We start from the raw sequence: 19727 nt of genomic DNA on the forward strand, positions 1-19727 counted from the left end.
TTAATACTGTTATGAAGTTGTTGACATGACCTGTGCTTCATGCAATCCTGTATGTAATAAAAAGTGTATTTAATTGCAGCCAGAAGAAAATGAACCTGTCTCTTCAAAGCAAGATGTTGATGATTTACCTAAGAAAAGCACCAAAAAGTTACCTCCACCAAAACCAGCAGCTCCATCAAAGAGATTGGTAAGACATGCTGTACTAATGTGTTTTTCATGCTGTATGCATCTTTAGCTGGTGTATATTGGTATTTGACAATGCTATCATCTGTATGCAGAGTTTACTTTGATATGTGCAAATCTCTGCTAGCAGGAGAAGGTGTCTTATTCAAAAGACACCTGATACTTATTGATGACCCACAGCAATGCAATCAGCACCTTTTGGACAATCAACATTCTAGGTGAAGTGACACGTTTGTAACGAAAAAGACATATTGCACTTAGGTATAATCCTTTTTGCATCTGTTTCCTGTAGCTATTCAAACAATTATCGTAACTGAATGATAAAAAGGTTTGTTAGTTTCTTTGTAGCTTTAGCCGTAACTTACATGTCAACTCAATGACTTATGTGTGAGAGTGGCAACAAATGTGAAGAGCTAATGCCACCATGGCTGTCTAGGTCTACAAAGCAATGTAAGAACCATTATCAGGCTCCACGGCTTGTCATGACCTCTCAAATCCGAGGCATGCATTCAGATGCAAAATTAATTATGGCATGCGTGGTGCCATTCTTTTGATGCAGTATGTGTGTGTTGATTAGTCATAACTATGTTATAATGTAGAGTTAACTGGAGTTAATGGAGGGAGGTCACAGAGCAGCATTTTCGTATATTCGTAGTCCAAGCCATACGCAAGAGTAATGGTCCAACTTAGAGAATTTTGTTGGGTACTTAGGGCACGTACCTCACTGCGACATTGACTGTCAGAGTCTTGAACCCACACCCACCTCATACATTGTCCATCTGTAAAGCTGTGACCAGGTCTTGGAGCATGAAGTCAGTCCTGACTCCCATTCAATCCCAAACAGAGACTGATGATAGAGTCAGTATACATGTCTTCAAATCAGGTAACTTGTAAATACATGTGAGATTCCTTAGCTAATGCCTCCATCTCATTGGATGCTTCTTCACTCCTGTTTTGATGTAATGAAGAAAAGCAATATAATCTACCGATAAATCAAGAATGTCTGTATACTACATCTGTGCAAATATGCTAGTAGTCGTATGTGAGCTTCACCAGCTGTTTGGGACCTCCCGCCAAACTTCTCATTTATTCCCCAATCACTACTCAAATAGCCCACACATGTAAACAACAGACATATTTAAACAAGTAAACAAACAAGTACAAGGAAAATTTGGATTAATAAATAATAGTGAAGCAAGGGAATAATAAAAAAAAGTAGTGAAACAAAGAGAGGTTGCCTGTATCTGCAGAGTAATGTGCATTTAATCTCTATTAATAGACATTTAATCCCTATTTCAGTCTATAAACCATGACTGAATTAGGGATTTAATGTCCATTAGTATATCTGCAGGTATCCTTGTTTCACCACTTTTTAGCTATTCCCTTGTTTCACTACGTTTTATTCATTGATTCCTTAAAATTTTTAATTTTTCCTTGCTCTGTAGAAAGGTCAAGTTACCCTGCAGAGAGATTAGCTAGAAGCAATTCACGTGAGTTCAGCTACAAATGTACAGATTACCCTGTAGAGAGTTCAGCTACAAATAAATCACCCTGTTGAAAGTTCAGCTACACATAAGCCACCCTGTAGAGAGTTCAGCTACAAACTTGAGAGAAAAGCTAGAAACAAGTCACCCTGTAGAGAGATCAGCTAGAAAACAGTCACCATGTAGAGACTAGAGAGTTCAGCTACAAACAACTTACCCTGTTAGATCAGCTAGAAATAAATCACCCTGTATAGAGGCCAGCTAGAAACAAGTCAGTGGCGAATCTAGGATTTTTGAAAGGGGGTTTCTGAGAGGTGTGTTATACTGTAGCTTTTTTTTCCCATAAAGCCATTGAATCTGTACTTTTATAACTATACAACATGATAGTATAGCTATGTGGACTAGCTACACTATTGTGCTACCATTTAGACATCCTTACTTGCTCTTGCTCTTTTACCAAAGAAAAATAATGGTTTTTCCTTGCTTTACTGTAAATTCTTGTCAGGGTCTCTTCTCTTTCAATTCCTCATTTTGAACACACGCAGAAACAAGCATCTGAAAAAATAATTATTGAGTGAGCAGATGAGCTGCTGTGCACTTGATCTAGTTTGCCTTAGAGATGAAAAAGAAGACATTCTGTAAGTTAAATGTTACTGTTATGATAAAGAGCTATTTACAACAGAAGAATGGCTTACTCAGCCAGCATTACTTTTTAGAGTCACATTCTGAAAGGGGATTTCTGTTGAAACAACTGAAACCCTTCTAGATCTGCCAAGTGCTGCAGGTTATCCTGTAGAATTCAGCTATCACCCTATAGAGACCAGCTACAAACAAGTCACACTGTAGAGAGATCAACTAGAAAAGTTACCCTGTAGAGACATCAGCCAGAAATAAGTCACCCTCAGGTCACCATGTAGAGAGTTTAGTTACAAACAAACCACCCTGTAGAGAGATCAGCCAGAAATAAGTCACCCTGGAGAGAGATCAGCTAGAAGAAGTCACCTTGCAGAGAGATCAGCTAGAAGAAGTCACTTTGCAGAGAGTGCTACTACAAAGGAACCATCCTGTAGAGAGTTCAGCTGCAAACAAATCATCCTGTAGAGAGTTCAGCTACAAACAGACCCTGTATAAAGTTCAGTGTGTAGAGAGATCAGCTAGAAGTCACCTGGTAGAGAGTTCAGGTACAAACAAATCACCCTGTAGTCACCCTGTAAAGAGTTCAGCTACAAAAAAAGTACCCTATAGAGATCAGCTACAAACAAGTCACTCTGTAGAGAGCTCAGCTACAAACAAATCACCCTGCACAGAGTTTAGCTACAAACAATTCACCCTGTATCACCCACCCTGTAGAGACTTCATCTACCAACAAATCACCCTGTAGAGAGTTCAACTACAAACAGATAACCCTGTAGAGAGTTCAGCTAGAAACAAGTCACCCTATAAAGAGAATCCTATAGAGAATTCAGCTACATTTCAAGTCACCCAGTAGAGAGATCAGCTGCAAACAAGTTATCCTGTAGGGAATAATTGGTATGTCATAAATATATGTAATTTGTATATTTACCAGAGGAGGGTGGAAGCGCTGCTCGAAAATATTACGTTAATTGCATACCTCTGTTTAGAATTTCACGTGAGCCTCAATAGTTGCAATACAAAACTAGCGAATGGTGGGGATCACTGGAGATCATTAGATATTTAGATTGTACTTCAAGTAAGCATTACAATGATGTACTTTGTTTTGTAAAATCACTTAGTTTTCAGGGCAAAACTGATGAAACACTTTTGAGCGTAGTACACTTGCACTAACCAGGTATTTATATTCTTCAACAAGGTAATGATTCCACACTTCATTATACCATCCACATGATTTAGTTAATAACAGAAAACGAGCATTTAGCATAATTAATTTAACGGCGCTTAAACCGCTTCCACCCTCCTCTGTATATTTACTGATGAAATCAAAAATAGTTAGAGTATTAAAAATCTGCTTTAAATTTTTTTCTTCTTTCTGTGGTAAAGAAAAGGTGAAAGGCTAAAAAAGCCCCAAAGCCAACCTATGGCTGGCTGTGGGTATACAAAATTACAAAAAGAAGTGATATCTAATCCAAAACAGCCAAGCTATAAAAAAATTTGTGCGGCCCCCAAAAAGGCTATAGTGAAAAAAGATGTGAAATCCAAGGTGGCGGCCAAGCAATGGCTGTGATGATACGTAGCAAGAGTTTGTAATGGTGTATGGCCATTATAAAATCTTGATGACAATAGTAAAAATTTAATAATAACAACAATTCAGGTGAATTTGGTGCCTGGACTATATATATAGCCTTTTTGGGGGCCACACTTTTTTTTTACAGCTTGACTGTTTTGGATTAGATTGTTGATGCTAAAGCATATTTGGATTTTTACAGTCACAGAATATGGAAGATGACATGCATCCAAAGCCATCCAGTACTGAGGTAGACAAGGTCAGACAAGTTATTTCATTTGACATACACATGTACTCCATTACATACGTAGGGGCTCACAGTGTATATGTGGCATATAATACTGTTTCTGTATGTAAATACTGGCTATGTTTGTACACTGTACAATGCAGCATATATGTATTTAGGTGTATATGTGTAGTCAAATCAATGTCACTTCTTAGCATTATAAATTCCTGACAATGCTTGTTGCTGTATATAATTCCTTCTTGTTTATGTGTCAACATATAACTCTTTAAGTTTTGGAAGTGGTATTATAGAGATCAATCACATTGGATTTGCCTCACAATGCATATAATGATTGGCTTAATATTTTTCTTGGTTTATAACTTCTTTTGCGTTTGAGTCACACCCATAAGGTGTGTACACATCCAATGGCATGTATTCCTAGAGGATTTGTGTGTACTCATATCTGTATGTTTACATTTTAGAAATCAAAGCCACCACGACCTACAATCCCATCAGCACCACACAAAAGAAGAACGTACGTATGTTACTTAAAAATGTATTACAGATGTAAATAGTCTAATGTATACCATTTGCATACACATATAAGGGTGCACTGTACACATAAGAGTGTATTGTAAATACTCAGAGGAAGGTTGGACGCACTCCAAGCGCCACCAATAATATATTGCCCTTGATTGCATTGTTTATTAGGTATTTCACAATCTCTATAAATTATAAAAAAATGTCTGTCTGTCTGTCTGTCTACTTTGTGCTGCTGCTAACTTGACAACCAAAGCACATTTTGACACAGGACTTCAACAAAATTAAACGCTCATCATCTGGCAACTCCAAGTTTGGTGTTACAAATTGCTTCTTGATTTCGTTCATTCTCATAAAGCATTGAAGGCATTGGTGTAGAGGAAAACTTGAGCTACATTCCTGTCAAATCCACAAACAAACAGTCGAAGCGTTAGCATATAGAACTGTTAACACAAAAGTCCAGGGTTTGATTCCTGCCCATGACAGCTTTTTTCCCTTCTCATTGCCAACTTTACGTGACATACTTTTTCTTATGTCAGCTATTGATGATGCTTATTTACTAATCTGTGCACTTATCAACATGATTCACACGCAAAATAAAATGCTCATCATATGGCAAAGTTTATTGTACACACTTTCCTTTGTTCGCTACAGCACGTTGAAGGCCATGAAGTAGAGAATACTTCAGCTGCATTCCATAGCAAACCACAGGATAAACAACTCTGCTGGTATAGCACCTCCCTGAAGCTGTTGCGGTTATTGGCAGTGTGTAGGCTGCGGGTTCAAATCCAGACACAGGTACAACTTTTTTTCGTTTTGTCAACCTTTTTAAAAGGTGCATACTTTTCTTTAACTTTTTTTGCATGATGGAATAAGGTTCATTTAAACTATGCATTTCATTCCCAATGCATTGATCTGTCATTGTGGTTAGTGTGGAATGTGAAATGGTCCTTTCATGAAGGGAAGGTACCAATGCTAGTAGTTGCTAAAACTGAAAAAAAGGATAAGGCTCACTGGGATTCATTAGATATTCAGATTGTGCTTCATGTAAGCCAAGGCAATGTACTTTGATGGATTGGTTCATGCATCTTCACCAACTTTTCATGTATGTATTCTATAACATCTTTGTACTAATTACTGTATAACACCTCATTTTTAATTCTTACATCTGGAATTGTCAATAATGCATACATGCTTTTTTAGACCTGAACCCCGATCTGTTTCATCAACCGTGAGTATATGGATTTGGTGTATATTGCTCCTATTTCTCACATGTGCAATTAATATTGTATGGTATTTAAGATCCTGGCTGTGCAATGTATTGGCTGAGCATGCTAAAATATGTTACGTATATGGGCCAAATTTGTTTTGTGCATGCAGGTTGTTCTTTCATAGAGAATTTTGCATATACAGAACTTGCTGAATAAAAGTTTATATTCTTTCAGTTCTCTTTTTAGTGTTGCTAATTATATGGGTATGATCATGCATGATTTTAACTGTCAGTCTGCTACTGTAGTGTTCCTAGCTACAGTAGTTAATATAATTATCCAAGTTCAATACATTGTGATAGCCTATTTAACAAGTTACTGGAAGTATACATACATGCATACATACCTACCACACATGCACGCACGCACACACACACACACACACACACACACACACACACACACACACACACACACACACACACACACACACACACACACACACACACACACACACACACACACACACACACACGCACACACACACACACACACACATTATTCTGTCTATTTCACAGTCAGTTGATGCTCCACCACCACTTCCAAGTCGTCCTGTTCCTGGACATCCTCTGTATCGCTATGTGGTATGTGTTTATATGCTTATAAATACCATTGCACCAATTTTGCAACATTGACTAGCAAAAATTAAATTTTAATATAACTTACAGTGAAGTGACTGTTCTATTAGAGTACTGTATCTGGATCTCACTTAGATATTTGCACTAGCTTATCCCAGGCCATGTTTATTTGCACACAATAAAACTAGATGGTACAATAAACCCTGGTTTTTTAGGTGACTGTGCTATATTGTTATAAGAATCTTTCAATCCTAACAAATAATCTAAACCAAGACAAGACTGTGCACTGTGTGGCTTGGTCTGGATATCAATGAATAAATATGGAGTCAGCATGTGAAAAAGAGCAGCAATGCTCTCTATGTAATTAATGCTAACCAAAATGTTACCAGTGGCTGCCTACACATGTACATGTAATAGTAATATTCAGCATACGGTTCTATAAAAGATCAGGGAAGGGATTATTGTGAAACCTGTGAAATTGGTACACATACCCCGGGCCACTGGTAAGTTATAACATAAATATTAAAGCCAGCATTTCTTACTTGGGAATAGGCAATAAGGTGACACAGTCCTGCATATATATGTGCCGTTTTCAGTAAATCATTAAACCACTTTCTATAATATGTATTTTGTGTTTTACTGCAGAGTAATGAGCCAAGAGGTACAGCTAAATTTGATTATCAACCAGATGATGAAGATGAAATCTCCTTCTTGGTACGTAAGATTTAAAATGCAGATGTATAAACTGAAACTGGAAATAGTATGAACAGTATCTATATCCCAGAGTAAGGGTGATAACTAAGACATTACCCTAGTGTACTGGGATATAACTATTTAATATATCCCAGTTCAATTCACAGCCTATAAACTATCTTTAGTTTGATTTTAGTGATGCACTTTAATTAATACATTCATTGCAAAATGACTTGAGTTGCACAAGCATACAATGCATCATGGCCACCCTATTTTCACTAAATATTAAGCAATGTATCTATCTTATCCAGTCTGCCTCTCCCTACTCATGTACAGTAACATGGCTGATTTTGAAGTGTGCTCCCACATGCTACAGTAATTGACAACCCATGTGCTGGTTGATAAGTTGGTTGAAAATTAAGATAGCTATCACCAAGTGATAAGTTAGTTATCCAGCATGGCACTTTGATTCTCCCAGGCTTGTGGTAAGCACTTCATACAGCCTCTGTATTCTGTGTTTATCCTCCAAATGCCTAATTGGTAAAGTATAAGAACAAAAACATGCTAAGCTTCTTGATTACTGGTAATTTTCTAAGGGTTTTTATTTTCGGATGTTTCGAAGAGGCCCTTCTCTTCGAAAATAAATTTCCACATCTGCTTTTTCTACGAAAATAAATTCCCACAATTGACTACAAGTGAAGGCAATTATAATATAAAAGCCATCTTGTTTGGAGAAGGTAGCAGGAGCTACAATTACCTTATTGTTGTTCTTGTTAATAATATACTGGAGTGGCATGTCAGCTTCTAGGGCACATAACGCACTACTTTGTGTCTTGATTTCAAGGGGGTGTACATGCAAATTGAGCGCAAATAATTATATTGATGAGTGGCATTTTGTTTTTGATGGCATGTTTGCTATGGTGATGTGTATTCATTTCTTTATATATCAATTTTTAGGCTGGTGATCTTATTGAGTTTATTGAACGTGTTGATGATGACTGGTTATATGGACGTAACACTAATGATGATTGTAATGAAGGACTAGTTCTACTGAAGTATGTAAAAGTGATAAAAAGACTTCCTGGGGAAGATAAATTGGTATGTACATGTGTAGTTGTATCTAAAATATTTATTGAAACTCTTTATGATTTCACTCCAAAAATTAGTAAATGGAAGTGTGGACTACATGTACTCGTATATCAATCTATATATTTTGTAGAATTACTTGAAAGAGCTTCCATCTGCTATAGCTATGTTTGATTTTGATGGAGGTACGTGCATACATGTACTTGTATCCATAACATACAGTAGAATTACGGACTGCTGTCCATGTGAAAATGCAAGTTAAACTGAATAATTTACTTTCCTATGTAGTGCTTGTAACATACACAATACATTTGACCAATTCTGAGAAAATTAAACTCAATTTAATAGTGATATTCAATTTACTATGTACATAATTTCCTTTGTACAACACCATCTGGCCTGGACTATAGTATGTAGCTGTTGTTTAGATGCTGTGAAAACCATAAGTACAGTTTTGGTACCATTATTGGCTATGACAATGCTGGAATGGTAAATATTGAGCTGGTAAAGCCACAGAATGATAGTCATGCAGTCTCTTTCTTCATCAGTTGGCTATAAATTGAGCAGTAAACACAATATGGTCGTAACTGGGTTCTATGAGGGAAAATGTGTATTATGTTTCCTGTAGAGAATGAAGATGAACTAAGTTTTGTTGCTGGTGATCTAATTATTCTGGAAGAAAAAATTGATGATATGTGGATGAAGGGATATGTGAAATCACCACAGCAGTCAGGCATATTTCCAGCAAAATTTGTTGAAGTAGTGGTATGGTGTGTGTGCGTGCGTGCGTGTGTGTTTTTGTGTGTGTATTTGCAGATATGTGTGTTGTGTGTACTAACCCCTTGGGTAGTGTTTAGATAGATACGTAAGTAAATGATACTATTCGTTTATGTATACATTAAACTATTCTAATTGGATGTTACCCATAATTATCACTTGTTTCATTTCAGGAACCTTTGCCACCAAGTGACAAATCAACATCAGCTAACACAGATCAAGATGCTTATGCTCCTCTATCAAAAGATTCAGATCAAGACATAACTACTCTAACAGCAAAGAAAAGTGTGAGATCTACACCTAGGTAAGTATTGAAATGTACCCATTAGTTACTAAAAGACTGTAGGGTATACTTTTTATTAATAATTGCGGTTTGTACATAAAAACTTATGCAAGAATTTTATTTTCAAGCTGCTACTTGATTGATTGAAGACAATGTTGATAGTTTTCCTCTGTCTTTGAATACATCTGTTACTGTCTCTGGAGCTACTTCTACAGTTAGAGACTTATTACAGGAGAAACACCCTCCTAGTCATTTGCCAAAGCCCTCCGTTTTGGTATCTCCATCTACTTTCTCCCCTCCTCCTCCAGTCCTATTTGACAACTTTGATGGTGTTCTCATCCATTGCACTATTCTACACATGGACAGTGCTGCTGGTCCATCTGGACTTGAAGTTGCTTCCAGGAAGAAGTTGTGTACTGCCTTCCGAGGGGCTTCTGATCCTCTTTGTAATGTTCTCTCTGCTGTTGCTAGGAGATTGGCTACAACATTTGTTGACCCCACTGGCCTTGCAGCATTCACTGCCTGCCGTCTCATAGCTGTGGACAAACTTCGGCCTATTAGAATTGGTTAGGTCTATCGGTGGCTACTCTCTAAGGCAGTTTTATGTGTTATTCGAAATGATGTGTTGCAGGCTGCTGGCCCACTGCAGTTGTGTGCAGGCCAACCTGCTGGCTGCGAAGCTGCAATCCATGCGATGAGGGCACTATTAGACTCGTCTGATGCTGAAGCTGTTCTCCAAGTGGATGCCTCTAATGCTTTTAATTGTTTAAATTGGCAAGCTACGCTCAGAAACATTTCTGTCCTCTGTCCATCTAATGCAAGAATTTTGATTAACTCCTATCGAGAGGACTCTAAACTTTATATAGACAGTAGCTACATTCTTTCACAAGAAGGCACTACCCAGGGAGATCCGTTGGTGATGCCAATGTATTCACCTGGTTTGTTCTTTGGATCCAGCAACTGGCTGACTGAGGTCTCACAAATGTGGTATGCTGATGGTGCTTCAGCAGGTGGCTCTCTATAGAGTCTCCATTCTTGGTGGGATCGTTTGATTTGTTTGGGATCTGATTTTGACTATTTCCTAAGACATGTCCAATTGTGAAACCACAACAGGGCCAGGACTTTGTTTCGGGGAACAGGTGTGGTCATTACTGTTGCTGGTAAGCATCATCTTGGCTCTGCTTTGGGCACTGATGAATTTCTGAACAGCTATGCTCAGAGTCTTTGTGGGTAGGGGAGATGGAGAAACTTTCAGAGATTGCTGTAACCCATTACAGCCTTCACACATGTGTTTCTGCATTGTTGGTCGTATATTACTCAGGTGGTGCCCATGGCCACAGAGCTTTTTCATCCACTTGATAATGTTCTGAGCCTTTGTTTTCTACTTGCTATGACTGGCCAACCAGCAATTGGTCCAAATGAACGAGAAACTTTTGTTGCCAGCTCGCCTTTGTGGGCTTGGCATTGTTGTCCCCACTGTTCACTTTTCTTCTTCCTTCTCATCTTCTAGTCACATTCCAGCCCCTCTAATTGACCATCTATTGAGGCAATGTACTTCCTGTAATCTTCATATCTATCAACAGATGTACCGGTGCAAACACGGGTTTCTCACCGCAGTGATTTATCTGCTCAGGCAGGCTCGCTTTCTGAACATTTGTCTCCACACTTGTGACGCGCCTTTGAAGCTGCCTCAGAGTGAGGTACGTCATGTTGGCTAACAACCCTTCCAATTGCTGAGCATGTGTTTGCTTTACTCAAAGGGGAGTTCCGTGATGCCCTATGTTTAAGATTTGGTTGGCAGCCAGTGAACCTGCTGCAAACATGTGTATATGGAAAGTCATTTTCTGTGGAGCATGCTTTTAGTTGTCCGTGCGGTGGATTTCTTTCTATTCACCACAATGAAGTTCATGACTTAACTGCGAGTATATGGAGCTTGACTTGATGTTGTTGCTAGGGACTTTTGGGTCAGAATAGGCAGCGTACGTTTTTTGATGTTAGGGTGTTTAATCCTTTTGTGCGCTCCTATTCTCTCTTCCCACTGCCAAAGTGCTACCAAGTTCATGAACAGGAGAAATGTCGAGCATATGATGAACGGATTCGGGAAGTGGAGAGAGCTTGTTTTTCCCCTTTAGTTTTTGCAGCCACTATGAAGGCATGGGACCTATTGCAACTACTGTCTTTCGGAAACTTGCCTCTATGTAGGCTGAGAAGTGGAACGTTGATTACAGTCATTGTTTATTCTAGGTTTGATGTCGGTTGTGTTTTTCTTTGTTAAGGTCTGTAATGTGCCTATGGGGTCATCGGTCATCGACTAGTCATCCGATATCATCTATGACCTATTCCAAGGGTTGCCTTGAGTCTGGCACCCTCGAGTGAATTGTTTTAGTAGCTGCTACCCTCCAGCTGACAGCCAGTGCTGGGGTGGTAGGCAAGAGCAGTTCATCTAGCCCGGGAATTTAAAAAAAAAGTGTTTTATGTTTAGGTTAAATAAAGGAGCGTTGTTATTTATCCTTTGACACATGGCACCTAATATCGGAGTATATCTAGCATTAGCTGTTTTATACCTTGTTAATTTTCTGTGCTTAAAATACAGTGTAGTATTGTCTGTTCATTTGTGTACGAAGTTGTAGCAGTAAAATATAACACAAAAATTCATGAAACATATATATTTTATTATAGTTGATATCACAGGCTAAGAAGTAAGACAACGAAAATCATTTCAAACCATCTCACTGCAAACCTGGTCATACAGTAGTACATTGATTTACTTTAATGGAGCAGTCATGTATTTTTATGTGCAGTATACTCTAATAGAGCAGTCATAGATTCAAGATTTTTATGCAAAATGATTCACACTATGTACCACCTGTACATAACATTAATTTTACAGCCTCCAAGCTCCAGAACACTTTATCACTATATCAAGCTAGAATTACAAACACCACTACCACTTGAATGGCAACTTACATCAAAGAAGTCAAACTGATGGCTTAAAATTCTTGAATCACAATTGGAGTTACTGTAGTGCCTATTCACAAGTGTAGTCAGTTTTGCAAGGAATTACCATGCACTTTTAAGCCTGGGCTAGACTGAATGTATGTACTGCTGTGGTCTGGGATTGTTTTTTGTGAGTTTGATGTTAAGATTATGACTCTGTGTTAACCGGCTGTAGCTTTTTTCCAAGGTTTATATATGATAATGGTGAAAGCAGGAATGTGTGGGTTTTTGAAATTAAGCATGTTCTATTTAAGAAATAAGTTGTGTGGCTTGATACTAACTTTATGTATGTAATGTTGAAGCATGTTTTGATACTGTATTTATAAGGTTATATCATGATTTATTTCACTAAAATGAACATCATGGCAGTGTTACATCAACTAAAGAGCTTTACATGTTTTTGTGCTTAGCAATGAACCTTACTGTATTGTGGAGAGTGAGTTTATATCAGAGGGACCAGGTGAACTATCGATTGAACCTGGTGATAGAGTTATTCTGATAGAAAGAGTCAATGAGGACTGGCTGAGAGGAAAATTAAATGAACAGATTGGAATGTTTCCAGCGGCTTTTGTAGATATCAAAGTAGACATACAATCCACGCCTTCAGTTGATGACTCCACACCTTCAGTTGATGACTCCACACCATCACACCTTGATGACTCCCAAAATGTTCCTGGTGAGTCTATTGTTGTTGTAGTTGTAGTATGGTGTGTGGGTAGACAGTGTTGGGAGTAATGCGTTACATAATATTATTACTTTTGTGGTAACTAAGTAATATAACTCAAGTTACTTTACTTACTAATGTAACGTGTTACCTAAGTAATAATAGTTACTGTAACGAGTCTAATGTTATGTAATATTATTACTACAAATAACGAAGTTACTAATCTCGTTAGTAATCCACTGTGTAACGCCTAGCCACAACGAAGTAATGAAGCCTACTGAATGAAGCTTATTCACCAGCTTGTTACTTATAACCAAGATTTGCACATTGCCCAACAACGCAATCATCTCACATGATAAGGTGGTAGTTTCACATGTGACAGCTTAAGGCTGTGGACACAAAGTAATATAATATGTATTATTATCATAGTTACTTTATTTTTTGGGTAATATGTAACTGTAACTACATAGTTCTGTTGCAAGTAATATGTAATATGTAACTAGTTACTTATAAAAAGTAACTGTCCCAACACTGTGGGTAGATCAAAAGCTGCCATCAGTGTTGCAAATCAGTATCATACAGTACGATAGTAGTCATAGTGCTGTATAGTAGGGACCACAAAGGAGTAGGCGTGGCCCATTAAATGACAATCACCCAAAAACCAGCCTCAATTTCCCCTGACGACGATGAGGCAGTATTGGTTAGGTAAAACTAAGCCCAAACAAGCTTTCAGATCGACCCGAAACATTTGCAGCAAGTTGCCACGGAATTTATTTAACAGAATTTTCTACTGACTGAGTAACTGACTGACTGATGCCTTCAAGCAAGTGTAACTCGATAACGGCTAAGGCTACGGGCTTGATTTTTCACTGTTCGAACTCACTTTGGCCTGACAGGTGCTTTTGCCATATCGCAGTACGTACAATGCATTCTTCATGGACTTACCAGTGTCCTCCTTTGTGTCCCATTCATCTTTGCTGACAGCAAAAAGTGTCAATTTGGCGGTAGCACGTGAAGGCTTCCCTTCAAAACAGAAATCGTCCGTATTTTTTGTAGTGGCTATTTTGATTGCAGAGGTGCTTTTCGAACAGTTCTTGATTCGAAATGCTGTGTAACGGGTTGAACATAGGTGTAATGGATACTTCACTTTTCAGACAATAATTGATATAGCTGGGGCACGCAGCGCCATTTCAGATGTGGTATTATTATTATTAACACTTTATAGTGACCAGCACTGAAGGTCTGACAGCAACATGTGCTGCAGCCTTAGGATTACCTAACCTAATTTCAATGACTTAGACTTAATGACTTGACTTGGTGACATGCGTTGGTTCATCAGTCATAATATAATATATATATATATATATATATGTTGTTTTTTTTAAGTTAACAAACAAATATACAAAAAAATTGGAATTTTCAACTAGAGTAGGGGCCATAGCACATCGATTAAAGTACTGAAACAAGCTGTAGTGCACGATATTGAATCACAGTAAAACAATAAGAATTGTTATATCCCTACTTTGCATCTCCATTATGGTATCATGAGCGCAGTAGGGATATACTGTAACACTTCCTATTGTTTTACACGATATTGAATCACAGTAAAACAATAAGAATTGTTATATCCCTACTTTGCATTTCCATTGTGGTATCATGAGCGCAGTAGGGATATAACACTTCCTATTGTTTTACTGTGATATAATATCGTGAACTACTCCAGCTTGTTTCAGTACTTTTTATCGATGTACTATAGTCCTACTCTAGTTGAAAATTCCAAATTTTTGTATACTTTACAAATGGTTCTAGCTTAGTATATAATATTTTTGTAGCACATGTACAACAATATTCGTATTACTCCGTAATGAATATCTGCAACACTTTAGCTGGATGCAGTACAATGGCTGAGCTGAATCGACATTAATTCATCACATGCTACCACATGCTCATTCATGCTACCAATGCATTAGCAAGACAGTCCTTGAACACAGTTCTTCTTCTGTGTTACAAATAAGTGCCTTTGATCCATGCCACATCCATACAGTTTCCAGTGACATGTTTACACACCACATACAAACCTAGCTATAACTACGTACGTACTACCAAGAGTTCATAATATATTATGAACTCTTGGTACTACTACTTGCATCCTATGTCACTATATATGTATTGCAAATTGATTTGCATATAAAGTTATTTGAAAATACAACAAAGTGTTTTTAAATAATATGCAATATGTAATCGTGACACCTCATCACATGGCACTAGTAACATTCTAATTAATAGCTCACACACATGTGTACAAATAATTACATAAATACAATTACAGTCTGCTAAATAATATAGTAAGTACAGTGTTACATCACTCCCTCCACAGGTGAGGCTTGACCTCAAGTCTGTCAATCAGACCACTTCAGAGGACAATACACATGACTGGTGCACTTGAATTCCTCCATTTTGTGGGTAGTATACCATCGATACACTAACATATGGCCCATTAACTTCAGTAACTCAATAAGGACCATGCCATGGTTGGGATAGTTTGCAGAGTTGCCCTGTTTCCTCTGCCAGAAATTTTACCATAACCCAGTCACTGACGTGATACGTAAGTGATAGGCTTCAGCTTCCAGTCATATGAGGTCTTGTAATGTTGCTGGGCTTTATGTATGGCCTTTGCTGCAATTTCTCTTGATGAACTAAGTGAAATAGACAACCCTTCTCTATAGTTCTGAGTGTCTCCTGGTTGTAGAGAAGAAGGCTTCAATAAAGCAGCATCCGTAGGGGTTTTACAGTCTGTGCCAAACAGAAGGTGTGAAGGCTTTTTGCCTGTGGAGTCATGTGGAGCATTTCTCTGTAAGCATGCAGTATGCCACTCAAGTACGTATTTATCCCATTAAGATCTAAGTGTTTCTGTAGAACTGTTTTTAAAGTCTGGTTGAAACGTCCTACCATCCCATCACACTTTGGATGGTAGGCTGTAGTGTTTAATTTATGAATTCCCAGCTTTTTTTGCAAATGTCGAGCATTAAGGTGGACATCAAGTTGGTACCTCTATCTGAGAGGAGGGTTTATGGCACACCGAAAAGTGGAATGACCTTCTGTCAGCTACTTGACAAATCTAGCTGCTTTCTGGTCTGGCACAGGAAATACTAATTAGTCAAAAAGTCTTGGAAGACTATCACATGATGGTTCCCTGAATCAGTAACAGGCAGGTCCATGACATCTACTCCAACAATTTGAAATGGACATTGTACTGGGATATGGAAAAGAGGAGGTCTGTTAATACGTTTTAGAGTCGTACTGATTCCCACTTTTTAGGGAAAACCGATATCTGATATATTTTTACCCTGTTTTACCAATAGTTAGCTGATACCCGATTGTAAGTTTCTACAGGTTAAAGTAGTAAAGCCAATGCTGTGAGATTCAACTCAAAGCTGCTAGTCAGACAAGTGGGCTAGGGCCTGAACCATCACTGTTTATCTTTGTGGTTACCACAAAACATAAATAAATAATCTAAGTACATACCAGAGCCTTTGACACCAGCCCTCCAGTGGTACTGCTGATAATCTGCCATTACAACTGATTTCCGATTATAGTAAAAACAGCTAATTATCGTAAAAACAGCTAATTATCGGCTTCTACTACTGGCTTCTACTGATTACCGATCTGATTATCAGTACAACTCTAATTAACGTTTGCTTCTATTGACTATTACACACTGGACAAGAAGCACAGTGCTTTGTGACATCGTTGTACATACCTGTCCACCACCAATGTTTCACTAAGGACATATAGAGGTTCTTACCAGAAAAAGTGCCCAGCCATGGAGCCACTGTGGCTATTCTCTATCAGTTGGCTTCGTAACTGTTTAGGAACAACACACCTACAACAGTGGTTGTTTTTTTGGTCAATAAAATATAACACTCCATCAATTATGGCAAATGACTGTGCTTGTGCAGCAATTTTCTTTGCCTTAATGTGGTCATCTGGTAAAATGTCATTGCATAAAAATTGGATGGTTTCTTGAAGTTCCAGATCCTCTTGCTGTGCTGTGCCAAGATCTGTATCTGCAACTTTTTGGCTCCTGTAACCTTCTTGTTGAAGGAACTGAGAGATCTCTGAATCTACCAAAAGAGAGGTGTTGTTGTCCACCATTGCCACTTGTACATCGTAATGCAGGGAGGTTGAGAGTAGTTCAGCTTGGGGATTGCCTGACAATGCATCTGCATTGGAATTCTCTTTTCCAGGACAGTATACAATTTGTACGGACCGAACCCCACTTGCATATACTTTGCTCCACCAACAGGCATGTTTTACACTTATAGGTGTTTCTAAAACTGCTTTTATAGCAGTGATCTGTGTAGACTGTAACAGCGTGACTGTACAGGTATGCATGGAAGTGGCTAATGGCCCAAACAACTGCTAAGGTTTTCAGTTCTGTGATGGCATATCTCTTCTCAACTGCTGACAAACCTACTAGCATGTGCAACTGAACGTAACTAATTGTCCTTTTGTGCTTGAGACAGTACTACACCAAGGCTTCAGTTTCTAGTGTGAAACTTTTTGAGAAGTCTGGGTAAGCAAGTACTGGTGAATTGATTAAAGCATCCTTGAGATGCTGGAATGACTGTTGGCATTCTGATGACCAGTTAAAGTGTGCATCTTTTTAAGCGAGCTGGTGGAGAGGCTGTGCTATTTTAGCAAATCCATTGATGAAACAATGGTAATAGGATGCAAGACCAAAAAATTGCCTGACCTCTTTTATAGATGTGGGAACAGGAAAGTTCTGGATGGCAACCACTCAGCTGTTGTTGAGAGATATTCCGTGTGGTGTAATAGTGTGTCCCAAGTACTCAAAAGTTTGACAAATAAAATGACATTTTGATGGTTTGAGCTTTAGCTATAAAGCATTCCAGTACTTTTTTCAAGTATGCAAGGTGGTCTTCAAAAGTGTCTGAGAAAACAATGACATCATCGAGGTGAACTGCCACAAAGTCATGTCCACTTTCTGGATTAAGTCCCATGAGAACTTTGTTCATTAAACATTGCAAAACGGCAGAGGTGTTTTTGAGGCCAAAGGGCATTATGCTGAATTCATAAAGTCCCTGGTGAGCCACAAATGCAGCCTTCTCTCTGGAGTCCGGGTGCATCTGTACCTGCCAGTGTCTGGCTGCTAAGTCTAAAGTTGAAAAATATCTAGTATTTCCCAGCTGGTCCAGAAGATCATTAATTCTGGGTAGGGAGAAGGTGTAACTTTTGGTAACTAAATTCAGGCTACGGTAATCAATACAGAAACATAATAACCCATCTTTTTTCCGTACCTGTACAACTGGGCTTGCCCATGGACTATCAGATGGGGTAATCACATTCTGTACCCGAAGTTGCTTGGCTATTTCTTGCCTGGCTGCAAAGAGTGTGTGTCACACTGGTTTGTGCTTGGGCTGCATTTCACCGGTATCATTGTCACCACATCTGTTTTACCTCTCTCACCATCCAGTAATGCAAATGCACTGTAATACTCACAAAGTAAGGTAAAAAATTTGCTCTTGTCTTGCCAAGGCAGTGAAGCATCAATTTCTGCTATTTACTTGGTCAATGTCTGCTGACAATTGCTTGTATTAGTAGAAGCAATATTTCCTCCATTGCTGGTGGTGGGGAATGTGTATTACTGGAGTTTACTTCAGAAGCCACAAGTGCCTTTGGCCACCTTGCAGATAACCTGTGGGGTTTTGCAACAAAACCTTAGTAAATCCAGCATCATTGACCAGTACTAGTACTAGTGACTCGCTTAATTATAGTCCATCATAGCCTTCCTTTGTTAGATCATCAGTTTGCTTCAGTAACAATGGACCATTAAAGTCATGATTCTCTGGCTACATTGACACCAATGAACCACTACAAGGTGTTAACCTTACAGACTGTACCAACTGAATAAGTCTGTCTGCTGGTTTGAGCTGTTTCTTAAGGCCAGCAACCACTTTTTAAAACAGTTCTGGCCCCATGATAGTTATATCTGCACCAGTATCGATCAGTCCTATGGCTTGTACTCCAGCAACATCAACTTGCACTCTTTGCAGATGACTTCCTTGGTCAGTGACATGTACTACACTAACAGAACCATCAGAGTCCAAATCTAAAAATTATATAGGATTGGCTGTATTCACCTGGGAAGTTGTAGGTGTAGAAGTAACAGCAGATACCTTCTTAGGTGGCTTGGATTCCTCAAGAGTGCTTTCACTCTTGCGCTGCTTACATTGTTTTGCAAGATGATCAGTCTTGCCTCACAAGTAACACTCATGTGGGGACCTAGGATCAGTAGAGGTACTGTTGTTAGGTCATGAGAATGAACAATTACCTGAAATTTGCCTGGTACTCTTGAGTTCTGAACTGTCTGTCTTGCTGTTGTCTGAGCCATCTTAGCTCCCTTTACCCCTTTTCTTCTTACTTGGCTGCAATACAGAGCTGCCTGTAGGACATAGATCCAGAGACTGCTGGGATTTCCATTAGGGTTAGTTTTAGTCCAGCGTGAATTTGACTAAACCAAAATGCATCCCTGATTTCAATGGAGAGGTGTTCATGGCCATATGCGATTTGAAATGATCTTTCTAGTTGGGGCAGAGACACTCTCTTTGTCCCATTGTACAACATTTCTAAATTCTTGGCAGCTAGTGCACAACTACCAGCATCTAGACAGGTTTGCAATACTTGGACTATGGTAGTGAATGACTGTTTCTCTTCAGATGAC

The 19727-nt window shown here is 38.6% G+C and overlaps 1 protein-coding gene across 2 annotated transcripts in view; it reads left to right on the forward strand.

The window, feature by feature from the left end:
* The window catches only part of LOC136239594 (SH3 domain-containing protein 19-like), a 68329-nt gene that overhangs the window by 43997 nt on the left and 4605 nt on the right, over window positions 1-19727 (forward strand). For both annotated transcript variants that reach the window (XM_066030354.1, XM_066030355.1), the window contains exons 25-35: window positions 80-187; window positions 4073-4129; window positions 4579-4631; window positions 5840-5867; window positions 6423-6488; window positions 7128-7196; window positions 8133-8273; window positions 8395-8446; window positions 8890-9026; window positions 9212-9342; window positions 12729-12994. In XM_066030354.1, the coding sequence (XP_065886426.1) occupies window positions 80-187; window positions 4073-4129; window positions 4579-4631; window positions 5840-5867; window positions 6423-6488; window positions 7128-7196; window positions 8133-8273; window positions 8395-8446; window positions 8890-9026; window positions 9212-9342; window positions 12729-12994 (1108 nt within the window). The remainder of the gene's footprint in view (window positions 1-79; window positions 188-4072; window positions 4130-4578; window positions 4632-5839; window positions 5868-6422; window positions 6489-7127; window positions 7197-8132; window positions 8274-8394; window positions 8447-8889; window positions 9027-9211; window positions 9343-12728; window positions 12995-19727) is intronic.

This window comes from Dysidea avara, chromosome 11 (assembly GCF_963678975.1).
Source record: "Dysidea avara chromosome 11, odDysAvar1.4, whole genome shotgun sequence".
Classification (NCBI taxonomy): domain Eukaryota; kingdom Metazoa; phylum Porifera; class Demospongiae; order Dictyoceratida; family Dysideidae; genus Dysidea; species Dysidea avara.